The sequence below is a fragment of the Grampus griseus genome (genome assembly GCF_964374135.1).
Source record: "Grampus griseus genome assembly, chromosome: 4".
Classification (NCBI taxonomy): domain Eukaryota; kingdom Metazoa; phylum Chordata; class Mammalia; order Artiodactyla; family Delphinidae; genus Grampus; species Grampus griseus.
In genome coordinates, this window is record NC_138997.1 from 93298565 (window position 1) to 93313707 (window position 15143).

General features: G+C 38.2%; 1 protein-coding gene across 1 annotated transcript in view; it reads left to right on the forward strand.

The window, feature by feature from the left end:
• The first annotated feature begins 488 nt into the window (after positions 1-488).
• The window catches only part of DHX15 (DEAH-box helicase 15), a 52372-nt gene continuing 37717 nt past the window's right edge, over positions 489-15143 (forward strand). Inside the window, exons 1-3 of the mRNA XM_082652732.1 lie at positions 489-706; positions 6507-6942; positions 10092-10285. Of these exons, the coding sequence (XP_082508858.1) occupies positions 636-706; positions 6507-6942; positions 10092-10285 (701 nt within the window). The 5' untranslated portion in view covers positions 489-635. The remainder of the gene's footprint in view (positions 707-6506; positions 6943-10091; positions 10286-15143) is intronic.

Sequence of the window (15143 nt, forward strand, 5' to 3'; positions counted from 1 at the left end):
AAGTCTTGACATTTTCTCACCTCAGTTTTCCCACTGCAGTTGAGAATGTCTGGTCAGTGGCTTCAAGTGCTAGATCAGGAGTTTTAGTTGGGTACCAGTCCTGGCTCTGTCCCTTATCAGCTGTATAATCTCGATTAGTTTTTCAACCTCTGTGGGTCTCAGATTCCCCTAATGCCAGGGTAATACAGATGGATAGGATTTCCTAACTAGCATTAGACTTCCTCTTCTCTCAATTTCCTAAATCGGAGGGCCGTGAAGGGGCCAAGGACCCAACCCGCCTAGCACCCGCCCAGAGGGCGGGAAGTGCCTGCCAGGCGGAGGGCGGAATAAGGGCGGGTCAACGAGGCGGTGGGCGGGGCTTGAGTTCCCGCCTCCTATGCGTGCGCGCGCACCACGTACGCACGCACGCACGCACGTACGCACGCACGCATAGCATACCGCGGAAGCGCGCGCGCAGGCCCAGCCCTCATCGCCGCCGCCATTTTAGCTCCTGGTTCCGGCCGCACGGTGTAGGCTGTTGTAGCGGGAGGGGTGGGGGTCCTCCAGAGTTTTGTAGCTGCCTTCGACCGCACCGATAGAGCCGCTAGGTTCTCTTTTTTTCTTCCTTCGTAACCACCCGCTCGAAGAGTCCGAAGATGTCTAAGCGACACCGGTTGGACCTGGGGGAGGATTACCCCTCCGGCAAGAAGCGTGCGGGGACCGATGGGTAAGCCAGGCCGGGGGCGCGAGGCAGGGGCTCAGGCTTTGTTGGGGTCCCGGCCGGGAGCGGGCCAGGGAGGGCTAGGCCGAGCGGGCCACGGGCCCTGACTCTTTTGTTTTCTTCTGGGCTCGGGTCACTGGCGGCGGGGCGCGGGAGAGCGGACCCCCAGGCGTTCGGCCCAGCAAGGGCGCGGGGAGCTGAGTGGCGCGGTGGCCGCCCGGCCCAGTCGGGAGAGCGGAGAGGCCTGTCGTGGCCAGTAGGGTGCCTCCTCCCCGGGCGGAGTCGAGCAAGAGTCACTTCGAGGGGAGCGGACGGGAGGGAACCGCGGACCTCGTGGCCTGGGCTCCTGGTAAGGCCTGGAGCCTGGGGAGAGGGTGGGGGAGGGCGCGGCGGGAGTAATCGTTTCCAAGGGCACCAGGTACTTCTCAGCCAGCGGGGTCGGGGAGAGGACCTTGGGGGGCGGCTGGGCGCCCAGCAAGGGGAGAAGCGGAGGCCGGAAAGTGAGCGAAGCGCGTGGATTCTTGTGTAGGCTGGGGTGGAGGTGCTGGGAGTAGAGTGAGGCGTGCGGACGAGGAGTTCTCGGGGGAGGGGAGAGTAGAGGGCCAGCCGGGAGAAAGGAAAATGTGGAGTATACCTGATGGGCTGGAGGGCTGGTGGTTTGGAGACGCGGAGTTTATACTTTGGCGGGAGAGTGCGTGCCTCGGTCCATTCAAACACTTCAAAGTAGATACTAGGCAAACTTCCGCTCTCTGCCCACGCTCCCGCCATCTCCTTTATTTCCTGCTTTGGCCAAAACAGTAGTTATTGGGCATCCCCGGGATAGCAATTAGAAGGCATTCTTTTTTTCCAATAAATTCTTGTTTTCTGTGTCCCTCCCCGGCCCTCGTTCCTAGGTAGCTTTTGAAACGAGAAGACCCTTTTCAAAAGTTTTTAGTGTTAACGGCAAAGTATCGCCTGTCGGGAGGTTGCTTGGGAGTTGAAGTAGACCACGCCCGTGGTGTTTCAGATTCCTTTCTACTTACCTTTTCTTAAAGGTGCAGAGGAATTTAACAGTTAACCTTAGCAATTGCATCAAAATCATTTCTTGTCCAGTGTGTACTTTTCGTTCCTGAAGTACAGAGGTTTATTTGGATAATTCAGGCAGAGACATGAAAGTCTGAATATCTTCAATACTTTGCATAATTTTGCATTTTAGTGTGTGTGTACGTGTGCAGAATCACTGTGTCAAGTCTGTATAACTTTTGTTCACTCAGAGTCCTTCCTTTCGGTTGATTGAGGTGTCTGTGTCTGAGGAGTATAAGCCAGGATAGGGTATACTTTTTGGTGGCTTTCCGTATATTGAATATGGAAAGCATAAATATATAACAGTTTAATCGTGTACATTTTTTAGTTTACAGTGTTCTGTGTCAGCTTTCTCTCCCTGACCCCAACACACACAGCAGAACTTGAGCACATTTGAGCTACAAGTCACAGGCTCCTTAGAGCTGGAAGTGACTTTAAAGAGCGTATACTCGGCTCCACTCGAGGGATGAGAAATGGAGACCCAGAGTTGTTAAGGTGGCTTGTGCAACCTTACAGTTTACAGGTGGATCTAGAACCTTGATCTTTTAATTTTCAATCTTAGCCTCTTGCTTTTTCCAGTACAGCACACAGACTGTGACTGTAGTTAAGAGTCATTACAGCCTATTTTAATGACATTTACAATGGGTTGGTAAAGTAGGGAACACTTGGTTCTTTGTTCCTGTGAAGCAAAAATAAATTGCTTGTCATCTGGCTAAGATGCAACTAATGCCTCTCACAGAATTCAGATTGGAAAAAAATATACGGGGAAGGAATGAATTCACTTACTAATATTTGTGTGTATGTGCACCATTTAAATGCTTTTGGGGGGATTAGTGGGCCCATGATATGTACATGGGTTTGTTCCCCTTTCCTTGCAAATCCGACATCCTTAGTAAAAATGTGGACTTTTTAAGTCTTTGGTGGTGACCTTTTGATTCTCTTGGATATTATATATGACATCTACCTGTAAATGAACGAGAGTTCATCTTTGGAATAAAGCTCAAGTTCTGAGATATTTTGGAGGGACATTTGTATACTCATTTCTGTGTCACCTGAATGTCATTTCTGATAGGACTTTCTTTAGCAGTGGGCTTGGAGTGTTTATTAGTGCTTAGGGGTTTTTTTTTCCATATTTAATAATTTAAAAAGTCAACAAAATAATTTGTTGACTGTCATGCAATCTTGCAGATTTTTCTTTTCTTTTTTTAAAGCCCTGCTAAGTAGCAGGTGGTTTTACATGAGAGGGTAGGCCTGTCAGTCTTGTGAACTCCACTGCCAAACATGGATGTCCCATTTTCCCCGCTACTCAGAAGGGAAGGTAATTAAGTGAGAGATTTTACTCAAATTCATGCTCCCAAACTATATATGGCTTTATTTACTCTTGCTATATTTTAAGTTTGGAAACAGGTAGAGAAGTTGAAGGTTTCTGTTACATATTGACCTTATTCCTTTTTCCATTTTTCCCACAACATTTTCTGTGTAAAATTATTAACCAAAAGACAACTTAATGTTGAAGTATGGAAAAAAATTTTGAAAACAGGGACATTTTTCACTTTGATGTTAGTTTCTGATATTACTGCCTGATAAGAATTTTTTCGGTTAAAAATCCCAAAACTTTCAGGTGCTTTATAAACAGGTTTTCACTGCAGTTCTGTGATGAGGTTAAGTAACTTGCCCCAGGGAACACAAGAAACGTCCATTCGTAAAGATATAAAGAAAAGGGAAAAAAATTATCAGAAATCTTCATCCCCATCTTTATTTAATCCCTTGATGAAAATTTTTTTAGATCTCTGCATATTTATTCACAGGTATCCTATTTGATACCAGTAGGATCTTTTAATATGTATTATTTGTGCTTTGATTTCTTTAAATTCACCCAGAAATACTTTATAAACTGTGGAATGGATATCCATTATTCTTTTCATTGGCTGCATAGTATTCCACTTGTAAAGGGGTATCATAACTTATTTAACCAATTTCCTGTTCACTGACGTTTTGGTAGTTTCCTAGTCTTACAAGTGAAAAGTGTGATGAACATCCTTATGTGTACTTATATCCCTAGAAGTCTCTGAAAGTGAGATTACCAGATTAAAATCAATGCTTGTTTAAAATACTCTGATTTTGATAACCAGTTTACATCTTCATTAGCATTTCTTTAGTTTCTGTTACTCCATGTAGAATTTTAACGTGGTGTTTTAAATTTAAAAAATAAATGATAACCAATGTTTATTGGGCATTTATTATGTTCCAGGCACTACTTTAAGCACATTACATATATTAACTCATTTAACCCTTGCAGTACCCCACAAGAGCTTTTTAAAGATGAGGAAAGAAATAAATGTGGTCATATAGCTTAAGTGTTGAGCCAGGATTAAGCTGAGATAAAATACTGAACCACGTGCTAAACAAATGTGTCCTGTTGTGTCTCTCCCTGCCATTATTGTGGCTAAGTGATCACTGCTTTGATAATTAGTTTTTTAAGCATTATACCTCGATTAGTAAATCTTCTAAGTAACAAACTCCTTTATAATAAAGGTGCCTGTTTAAAAAAGAAAACATGCATATACACAATATTCTGCATATATTTATGAAGCAGTGGGTTTGAGCCCCCCCCCCCCCACTGACCCTAATTTTTATCTTCCCTTTCCTGTTGAAGGTGGGTAGTTGGAATCACAGGCAACATTTCTAGGTGATTGAATTTGCTTTCTTATTTTAATCTAAGAGACTATTTTATTAATACTTCTCGCTTTGCAGATTAGTAAATTGAGGCTTATACCTTTCCAGTGGTTATGCAACTGTGATCTAGGTGCTCGTGCTCCTTTTACTCTTATATTAGAGTTAAACCCCAATTCATGGTCAGCAGTTAATCTTTGTGTCTTCAGAATGTATTTTATGCTTCCTCTGTTGCAGTTATTTTTGGTAATAAAGTGTCTGGTGAAGTAGGCCCTTGAAAAACATGTATTATTTAGACCAGATGTTCTTTAAGGATTCTTTATGTTCTATGAACTATAAAATGTCTAGTCTTTGAATCCATTCCTGACTACAGTGCTTCTCACTTTGCTGGACACGTATCTATCTATCCTGTTGTAAACTTTTTCTCATTTACATTTTGGAGCTGTGCAAATACTTATTTAATTACAAGCACGTTAAACTGGAGCAGAATGAGAGAAGCAAAGAAAGGATGGTTGATGGTATATTGCGAAGATAGGCCAGGAAGCTTAAGTTCTGAGTTGTGGGACTTCAGTTTGTATGCTGAGTAGGTTATCCTTTAGGTTCCTTTGATTTCTTTCTCTTTATGCCACATGGGATGAGAAGCTCCGATCCTAGCTTGTATGTCCTGTAATTCTGTAGAAGGTGAACATTGGGTTGGGGGAAGGGAGACTCGCTTTTTATATATATATACATGAAAAGATTATATATATGTAAAAAATATATGTGTGTATGAATATTTGTGAACATATAATAAGGCTTTTCTCTATTTAGGCAAGTTCCTGTGGAATAGAATTATTTATTTTAGAAGGGACAATATCAAATATAATTGGTCAGCTTACCATTTTTGTAATTGGGGAACCATCCTAACTCATGCTGGGCTCAGCATTTTAGCTGTATTCTACGAAGGGGAGTAACTGTTGCCCAGCTGATTTGCCATTACATCAGAATGAATGGTCTTCCCTAGTCTGCTACTGATAATTGGGGCATGGGAAATTTGTATGTCTTGTGTGTGTTATGGATAAGGAACAATGACATGTTTAGCAGCTTGTGTCATGGTTCCAAGTTGCCTCACTATTTCAAATGAGTCCAAACACCTTGTGGCACATTTGTCTGCTATAGGATTTAGTCTGAAATAAACTAGATTAGTAAAATGAATAAGTACAGATAATTTTAAAATTCTTACTGGTTAGGGATCATCTCTAGTATCTAGAAGTAGATGCTGGAATTGGCTAAATGACCTAAGGTTGATATGGTGGTCATCTGCATAATTTAAACATTTTAAACAACTTAATAGTGTTCAGTGAAGCTTGTTTTTAAATGAGCTACTTTTCCTTTATGGATGATCAAAGTATACATAGGTTTTACAAAGTACTTCCAGTGTTTTTTACTATTGCTGTTAAGGATACATGCAAGAGTAAACAATGAAAACAAGAATAAAAAGTTTTAGTTTTCCTTATAGAGCAATATATGCATTTTGAACAAAATTTGGAAAGCGTTAACTTAGGAAAATAAACTTGCTAATTCTTTAACTCGGAATTTTGTGCTGAATTTTGTTTGTATTACTGTAATGTGAGGTGGAATTGTCTTTGAGGCCAGAAGCAATAAAAGACTTAGTTCTTGCTAAATTTTGAACATACTTTCAGTGTGAAAATACCTTTTCATGTAACCTGAAGGAGAATCTGGGAAAGACTCTGATGCCATTCTCTTTTTGCCTAATTTGTCCCTACCTTTTTCCCACACTGCCCTCAGTTTTTAATTTCTAAGAAGGAAAGGATTTTACATGCAGAATGGCTAAAGGTGGAAAGAGACTGTTCCTTAATAGAATTTGAAGCATCATTAAGGAAGGGAAAGATGTTTATGGATAAGGCATGGAGGATCCTTGATTACAAGTTCTTTTTCATTGTTTCTGATACTTCGAGTTTTATATCAGTTTATTTGGTTGTTGGACATTTTACTTTCTTGTGACTATAACGCCGCTATGAAGATTTTGCATAAAATTTGGAATCTGAGTTATAAATTTTTTTTTTTTTAGGAAGGATCGAGATCGTGACCGTGATCGTGAAGATCGGTCTAAAGATCGGGAACGAGAACGAGATAGAGGAGATAGAGAGCGGGAGAGGGAGAAAGAAAAGGAGAAAGAATTGCGAGCTTCCACGAATGCTATGCTTATCAGTGCTGGATTACCACCTTTAAAAGCTTCCCATTCAGCTCACTCAACCCACTCGGCACATTCAGCACATTCAACACATTCTGCTCATTCTACACACACCGGACATGCAGGACACACATCACTTCCACAGTGCATTAATCCATTTACCAACTTACCCCATACGCCTCGATACTATGATATTCTGAAGAAACGGCTTCAGCTCCCTGTTTGGGAGTACAAGGATAGGTTTACAGATATTCTGGTTAGACATCAATCCTTTGTACTTGTTGGTGAGACTGGGTCTGGTAAAACAACACAGGTGAGTTATTGAATACCACAGTACGTACTTCATTAATGTTTATGTTTACTAAATGTTGCGTATTTGGTTCTGGTGGTTATTCTCATTGGCTGTCTGTCAGAACTTTTTGAAGCATAGCTGCTTTTATGTTTAGCAACTTTTAGTGACTTATGGAGTTGGAATCCTGTAGGGAGTACCTGTTTTCCTGAGTCTCTTTGGAAAAACAGCGGTGCTGTTTTTTTCCAGTTTTATTATGTAAATTATGGCAGTGATACTCTCCCACCCACTTTGAATCTGGGGTGGTACATATTTGGAGGCACAAGGTTTGTTTTCCAGTGCTTGGGTGGAGAGAGCTGAACCATTGGAGTGGTTTTGTTTTTGTCATTTTCATTTCTTTGTTTTTATAATTGTTTTGAACTATGTGAATATTATCTATTCTTTAAAAAAAAAAAAATAGAAGAGCTAAGTAAAGTCTTTTTACTTGTGACCTCCATCCAATAATGTCCCTGTCCTCCCCACCCCTGAACTAAACACACATGTTAGTGTTGTATTAGAAATATATTTAGGATATTTTTCAAACATGGATGAACCATTATTTACTAGGCCCATGTTATAGACATTTAGGCTGCTTCTCATGGTTGTTTTTCATGGGCAAGTATATCTTTAGGATAAATTCTCAGAAGTAGAAATTATTGGGTCAGAAGATGGATTATAGTTGTGGAACGTACAGCCAAATAGCCTTCTATAGGGAACGTATCAGTTTACCGTTCCGTGAGTATGTATGAGAGCATATGTGGGAAACCACTAGAGTGTACTACTGAACTTGAACTTTTGCAAATCTGACAGGAGAAAAATGGTATTTCAGTGTAATTTTTAATTTGCATTTTCTTGCTATGAGCGAGGTAACCATATTTTCATTTTCAGATGCTTGAGCCTGATCCATCAGAAAATTTCTTAGATTTTACAAAAATAGCAGCCCCTGGCTATTGTAGAAAATTTGGAAAATTCAGGAAAGTGTTGAAATGAATTTAATAATTACTTATCACGCAGAAATAATTGCTGTGTTTCCTACGGGCCTGATTTTCCATGTTTATGTACCTGTGAACATGTTTAGATTTGAGCATACTACATGTACGGGTTATCCTGTATGTGTATAATTTAAGTTACACAATGCCACAAGTCTGTCAATTTGAGTATTTCATGGAGACATTTTGAAGGCTACAATAGCAACCCAGATTGGAGGCTTTTGTTATATAATATAAGACTGAGCCTAAGTATGGTTTTTCTTTTTAAACGGAGGAAATGTAATGCTGATGTTAGAAGCTAAAACTGTTGGTTTATTTTTATCACCTTATGGAAATTTAAAGAATACATGAAAAGATATAACTCTAAGCTTATTAATATTATATTTTTAATAATTATTTCAACTGGTTTATCTAGTTTGTGTAGTATTAATAGCACCCATTTAGTCAGCAGTTGGGTAAAGCCAGGCACTATGTAGTTTGTATTATCTCATTTAAGTTTTTCAACAGCCATGCAAGGAAGTTGTTAATCACCATTTTACAGATGAGCAAAATGAGGCTTTGATTTATGAGAGGTTTAGTGGGTTGCCCTAGGTTACACTGTAGATATAGGTGGGTTCAGTATTTAAAACTCTGTCCCTTTGTCTCATAGCCAAAGTTATATTTATTTCATACTGCTCTTCTGTGGTCTTATATGATTAACCTTATTTCAGAGATGAGTTTATTTAGTAGCAGTTAGTGGAGAAGAAGGGCAGGTGAACGCAAAACAAGATTTGTGATTTTTTGGATTAGTATTTTTTTTTTTTTTAATACTTAAGGTACATGGATACCTAGGATTGCAGGGATTTGGGGTATTCAAAGGGAAACAACTGTAAATAGTGAATTTCATGCAAATGCTTTTTCCACATACTCCTATTAAACTTTGACTCAAAACCATTAAGAATAATTAGCCATTTTTGGTTATCTTTTTGTGCCTATCAGAAAGTGAAATTCTCCAAACAAAATTGCAGAAGGAATCTAACTAAAATGTAGTAATAGGGCTTTCCTGGTGGCGCAGTGGTTGAGAGTCCGCCTGCCAACGCGGGGGACACGGGTTCGTGCCCCGGTCCGGGAAGATCCCACATGCCGCGGAGCAGCTGGGCCCGTGAGCCATGGCTGCTGAGCCTGCGCGTCCGGAGCCTGTGCTTCTCAACGGGAGAGGCCACAACAGTGAGAGGCCCGTGTACCACAAAAAAAAAAAAAAAAAAGTAGTAATAGTACAACTAGTATTCTTCAAATATCACTGTACAAATCCTATACCAAAAAAATGCCACGTTTCCTGTAGCATTAAAATCTGTTAGGCTTTTGGAGGCTTTGATGGAGATCCATCATGTCCTTCTTGTAGGAGTGGATTCCAATTTAATGTAGTAAGCACTTAGATTTTTCCCATGGTTCTTTCACAGGTAAGTGAGTAGAGAAGAACCATTAAATTATCAAATATCTTAGTTTCTATTGATAATGGAACAGCTAGGAAATGCAGTGTCATCATGGCAACAACCAACTACTTATGCTTGTTGGTCTTTTTTTTCCTTGTTTACCCTTCATTTCCCTCCTTCAGGGAAGTGCTGTTGCTGCTTCTATAGGTCCTATTGAATTTGAGTTTGATAGTTAACTAAAATTAACTTTTAAGATGTACCTAAGGTGTTTCCATTGTGCATACTTCTGAGGGGAGAAGGATAGGAGTTAGATTCTGCTGGCTTACCAAGTATGAGCTGAATTTGTAACTTAAATTGTATAGGAATTTAAGTTACAGTTTCTTAGAATATTTTTGGGAACTAACATTTGTTATGAAGTAGAATTTTCATAAGTTGGAATTTTTCCAGTGCAGAGAGAAATGCTTGGTGGTGGAACACTGACACCATAGAGCATGTTCAGCAAAGCCTCAGTGGACCTAGCTCACTGAGGAGTACAGTTATGACATATCAGTGTTATACATGACCCTTCCTTGGCTTGGAGAGCTCATGCTATTATAAGTCATAAGTAATAATTTGTGGTGTGCCTAAATTGAATTTTGTTTTAAATTATTAGAATGAGATAAAACACTTCATGTTAAATATACCTGATGCACAGGCAGAGTAGAATTAATTTAAATGTGAAATTATTTGATAGATTCCACAGTGGTGTGTGGAGTACATGCGATCATTACCAGGACCCAAAAGAGGAGTTGCCTGTACCCAACCCAGGAGAGTGGCTGCAATGAGTGTGGCCCAGAGAGTTGCTGATGAAATGGATGTGATGTTGGGCCAGGAAGTTGGTTACTCCATTCGATTTGAAGACTGCAGTAGTGCAAAAACCATTCTTAAGTAAGTATTATCTTTAAAAATGAACACTTTTTTCCCCTCTGTTTTTATTTTCTGCCACTAGATAGGGGACTTTGCTAGTGGAGTCTCAAGCCATCTGACTTTAGAATAATCCAGATTAGACCTTCTTATGCTTACTAGATGACTTTTTAATATGGATTCTTTTTCTTGGTAGTAATATATGTATAGCTATTCAGTGGTCATTGAAGTTCAAAGGTCAGATTTTTTAGTTACTTGGTGCAATATCTTAGGTGAAATGTTGTATCATTTAAATATGATAGAAAAGTAAAATGATATATTTAGTAAAGGACAGTTACTTTTAGAACAAATGATGTGTGGGAAGGGGTATGATTTATTTGGGTGAGAGAGCTTTTAATGTTAACTGTACAGCTATTACCATGCATATGTTATGAGCTAAAAGGAGGAATCTTTTGTCTTGTGATATACTCTTGGAGTCTCCTCAAAGACCTCGTTCCTCTTCATTATACCATGGTGCACATGATTGACAACCATACTGATCTTTTTTCTAACATTTTCTTTAATTTCCCTAGTTTTTTATCTTCATCTTAACACTTCCATTCTGCGTAAGTAGTGATGTTTGTTGCCTGATGGTAATGCTTTTGAAAATCTTCCCCTTTTTAAAATTTGTTTATTCTGTGTATGTATGACATTTCAATCATTTGTTAAAAACAGTTTCCTTGTCATGATACAATCTTCTCCCTCAGGTTGTTTTTAAAAGACAATTGGGAATAAAATGTTACATGGACAGTGACATGAGTCTTTGATGGCAGAGGTACATACTGTGTTATGGGGGAAACTATATATTTTACAGAAAACTTCAAATGTATGTAAAAGTAGAATAATACTGTAATGAACTCATGTTTATTTGTCTTGCATCTTCAAACTTGGCCAATCTTATTTCATCCATATCTCAACCTTTTATATGTCCCATATAATTTGAAGTAAATCCTAGGCATCATACACTTTCATCTAAATATTTCAATGCATCTCTCGAAGATAAGATTTCTTGAAATGTAACTGTGATATCACAACTTAAAATTTTTCCATAATCAGAACATTGTTACCCTCAAATTTCATTTCAATTTCTTAGTTTCTTTGATATACTGTTTTATTAGAACTTCAGATTGTTTCATTTTTAATAGCAATTGAACTTAGGTGTTTACTTCAGCTTGTCTTTATGACTTTATGAGACATGTTTTTGGCTTAAACCTTAATCTTCATTGAATAAATCTTTTTAGTGTAATCACATTATTGGTTGGTTGTAATTACAATATAATTGACAAAAACACTACATAAGCAAAATCTTAACTTACGATTTTTTTATTTAAGATTAGATAATGTCAAGCAATTGAGGATAATAAAAGGCAGATTTTACTCACCTTTAGGAGGAATAATATTCTAAAATTTGATTCAGTATGCATTGATTTTTTTTTTTTAAAGCCACAGTTGAGCAGGGGAACAGAATTTGGAAATTCGGAGATGAGAAAGTTACATGCAGTGTTGGGACAGAAGGTGTGTTGTGTATGTTTGTAGTAGGAAGTGGTAGGCTTTTAAAAGGTGTATGCTTGTGAAAGATTTTGGTTCAGTTAATAGGGAGTGACAAGTAACATATGATAGCTCAAAATGAAAGTATCTTTGGCATTGTGATATTTTTTTAATGGAATGGTTTCTGGAGGCTATAATAAAATTTAAAAAACTTTAATTCTTGACAGGGTAAGCTTATTGGAATTTCTTCTAGAATCTTCTGAAGAGCTAGAAGCTGACTTGGTATTATCTTTAAGTGATATCAAATCCTAGTAGTACAGGGTTAGTGGTAGTTTTAACTAATGGAAGTGCTTCATTAAGTGCAGTGTCTTACGAATCCCTGTATGTATTTTGTATAGTCATCTATCAACTCATTTCTTGAGAACCCAGTGTTCAAAACATTTAAAGCTTTAACTTAACGAGGATCGGTTACATAGTTAATTGGGTAGGAAGAGTGAATACATCAGACAACTATCAGTACCCTCCATAAACTATTTTCATATATAGATATAAAATGCTTATGTATCTACTGTGTAGCCAGAAGAAGCCTTTAATTTTCACCCATAGAAGGATGGTAAAGAGGACTAACTTACAAAGATTCTGTCTTAGGAGCTGAGAATTTAACCATGCCCTTCCTCATTCGTTGTGTATACTGAACAAATACGTGTTTACTAATTAAATAAGTTTGAGAGTACTTTAGCCTAATTATATCTTTAAATCATCTTTATACAGATTAATGGTCCAAAGATAGTTTCTTCAGTGTTTGGGACACATATATGTCTAGGTTCTAGGTCTAATATTATGCTATTTTAGAGGATTGGATCTAGTGTAAATTAGTGCACAGTATGTTAGACTAGCCTTAAATAGCTATCCAGTCCCAGTAGACAAGTTACTTTTCAAAACCACCACTGCTAAATGTTTTTATATTTTGTTTGTTGTGTGTTTGCCTGCTCCCATCTTTTTTTTTTTTTCCCCTCCCTAAAGTATTTCTTTTGCAGTATATTTATGTTCCTTTGGCCATCTTGGAATGCACATTAGTGGGAGAGGTACCTCATGAGGTAGCAATAAGAAGACCAGAATAGTCAGAAAGATTAAGTTGCCAAATTTGTGATGAGTCAGTGAAAAATATCTTAATTCATTTTAATATTAGGAAGAGGTTGATAACAGTTTTGCACAGGATTTTAAACACTTCGTAGTTGGACTTGTAACAAATTTTAAGAAGTCCATTGTTCATTCTTTGTGAAGGAGCTGTTAACTTTTAAGGGAATAGAGCAGTTTAGTAGTCTTGAACTTTCGGGAAGACATCATAATATTTAAGTTATTAATTTAGTAGCTAATTTCGCTGTTATTTTAGGTGGTATGCTTCCTTTCTGTTTTTTTTTCCTCAAACTGCCAAATTACTGAGAGATTGTGATATTGAGGGAATCCAGTAATGCTTATTAATTCAGTCAGTTAATAATTGAGTACCTTCTGTGTGTTGGGCAGTGCTAGGTATAGTAGTAAATCTGGTTCCTGTCTACGTAAAGCAAATAAAAAAGTAAATATAAAATCTAAAATTATGATTAGGCTCTGAAAGAGAATTTTGGAGTGTATAGGAAAGCATCATTTGAGAATTCAGTTGAGACTAGAAAAGAGAAGGCAGAATTTTAAGTCAAGGACTGAACTAAAAGTAATGGTTTGCCAGGAGTAGGGATTGGGGTACAGAGAAGCAGATCTTTCTAGGCACATGGAACATCATTTTTAAAAACTTATTTTCTGAAGGGGGAAAAAATCGTACTTTTTGCTTGAAGGCACTGTAGTCTGCATATTATTTAAAGTATCCAACTCATTTGTGTGAATCAGCATTTCCATGGCAGATGGCTTTTGAGATATTTCAGGACTGGTTTGTAGACAGTATGGATGATCAGAGATTGGGTTTTTTTTGTTTTTTTCCTTACCTAATTGGAACATAAACCCTTTGGGAAGAGAGTTTGTGTCTGTATCTGTAGACATGTCTTGTGCATGAATCCTTTAAAAAAAAAAAATTCTGAGGACACGGAAGGGGCAGCAGAGGAGTGTAAAAATTTGTCACTACAATGTAGACTAAGGGTGAATCTTAAATATAATCATGGAAAGGGTAGAATTTTCATGGAAAGACATTTTCCCTGATTTGTTTAAACTTGTCTTGGTGGAGAAGGTATAGTGATTTTATGTACATAATTTGCCTTTTATTCTGAATCTTTTGCTTTTGGGTATCAGATTCATTTCAATTTTGGGATGTCACAAGACTAAGAACTCAACCCAGGATAATGTTGATGAAGCAGAAGGTGTTGCAGCTCTTTATTGGAGGACACATGCTTTTAGCTCTGTATGACTGTGCACTATCCTGAGATGTTTATCTTTTATATAACTTCAGGACAAGATGCTAGAAAATCAAGGAAAGTTAAAAGACAGGACATAGCTGAAATTTAATTAAGTGACAGGGAGAAATAAAGCCTTGGGTTTTAAGGTGTGGTAAGCCCTTCGTAAAACTTGAGGGAGAGAAGTTTTGAGCAAACCAGCCAAGGAAGTGCTTTTCCATGGAACATGGATCGGAAACTTGCAGAATTTTTTAATCTCCAAAAGACAGTCTAGGCAAGAAGATGAAAGAGAATCCAAAAATATTTAACAAATATAAGAACCCAGTAAAATAGAGTATCTAAGGTTGACCCTTGGGGAGGATTTATCAGACATTGCCATAGCAAATTCTTTGGGACCCCTGGAAACAACAGTTCGAAGCACCAGCTTTATAAGGACTACTTAGAGATTCCAGAGTGGGTTTCCAGCAAGACAGTCTTGTTCTGAAAAGTTGACTTGAGAAGAGAGTCAAAAGGAAAGAGATTGTAGAGCACAGACTCTAGGATTGCAGTGCCTGAGTTGTGTCCTAGCTCTGCCACTTATTAGGTGTGATATTGGCCACGTAATTAATCTCCCCTGAGCTTATTGCTTTTTTCAGAAGATGGAGCTGATAATAACAACTACATCTTAGGGTTGTTCTCAGATCACATGTGTAATTTGTGTGTAGCCCATGGAGTAATTCCTGTTACCCAGCAAGTGCTAAGTCAACATTTCTACTCTTGCTGCTGCTGATAGTGGTGGAAGATTTCCAGTTTGAGAAATTATTGGATCTTATTAACCAGTTAACCTGGTTAATTTAAAATGGACTTATAAAACCAATTTAATAAAGTTCCTTTTAATACAACAATTGAATTACAATTTGGGAGTTTTAGCTTGAATTAAACGTTACTTGTCAATATGAAATTAATCAATGAATCCAAATATTCTTTTAGGACTGAAG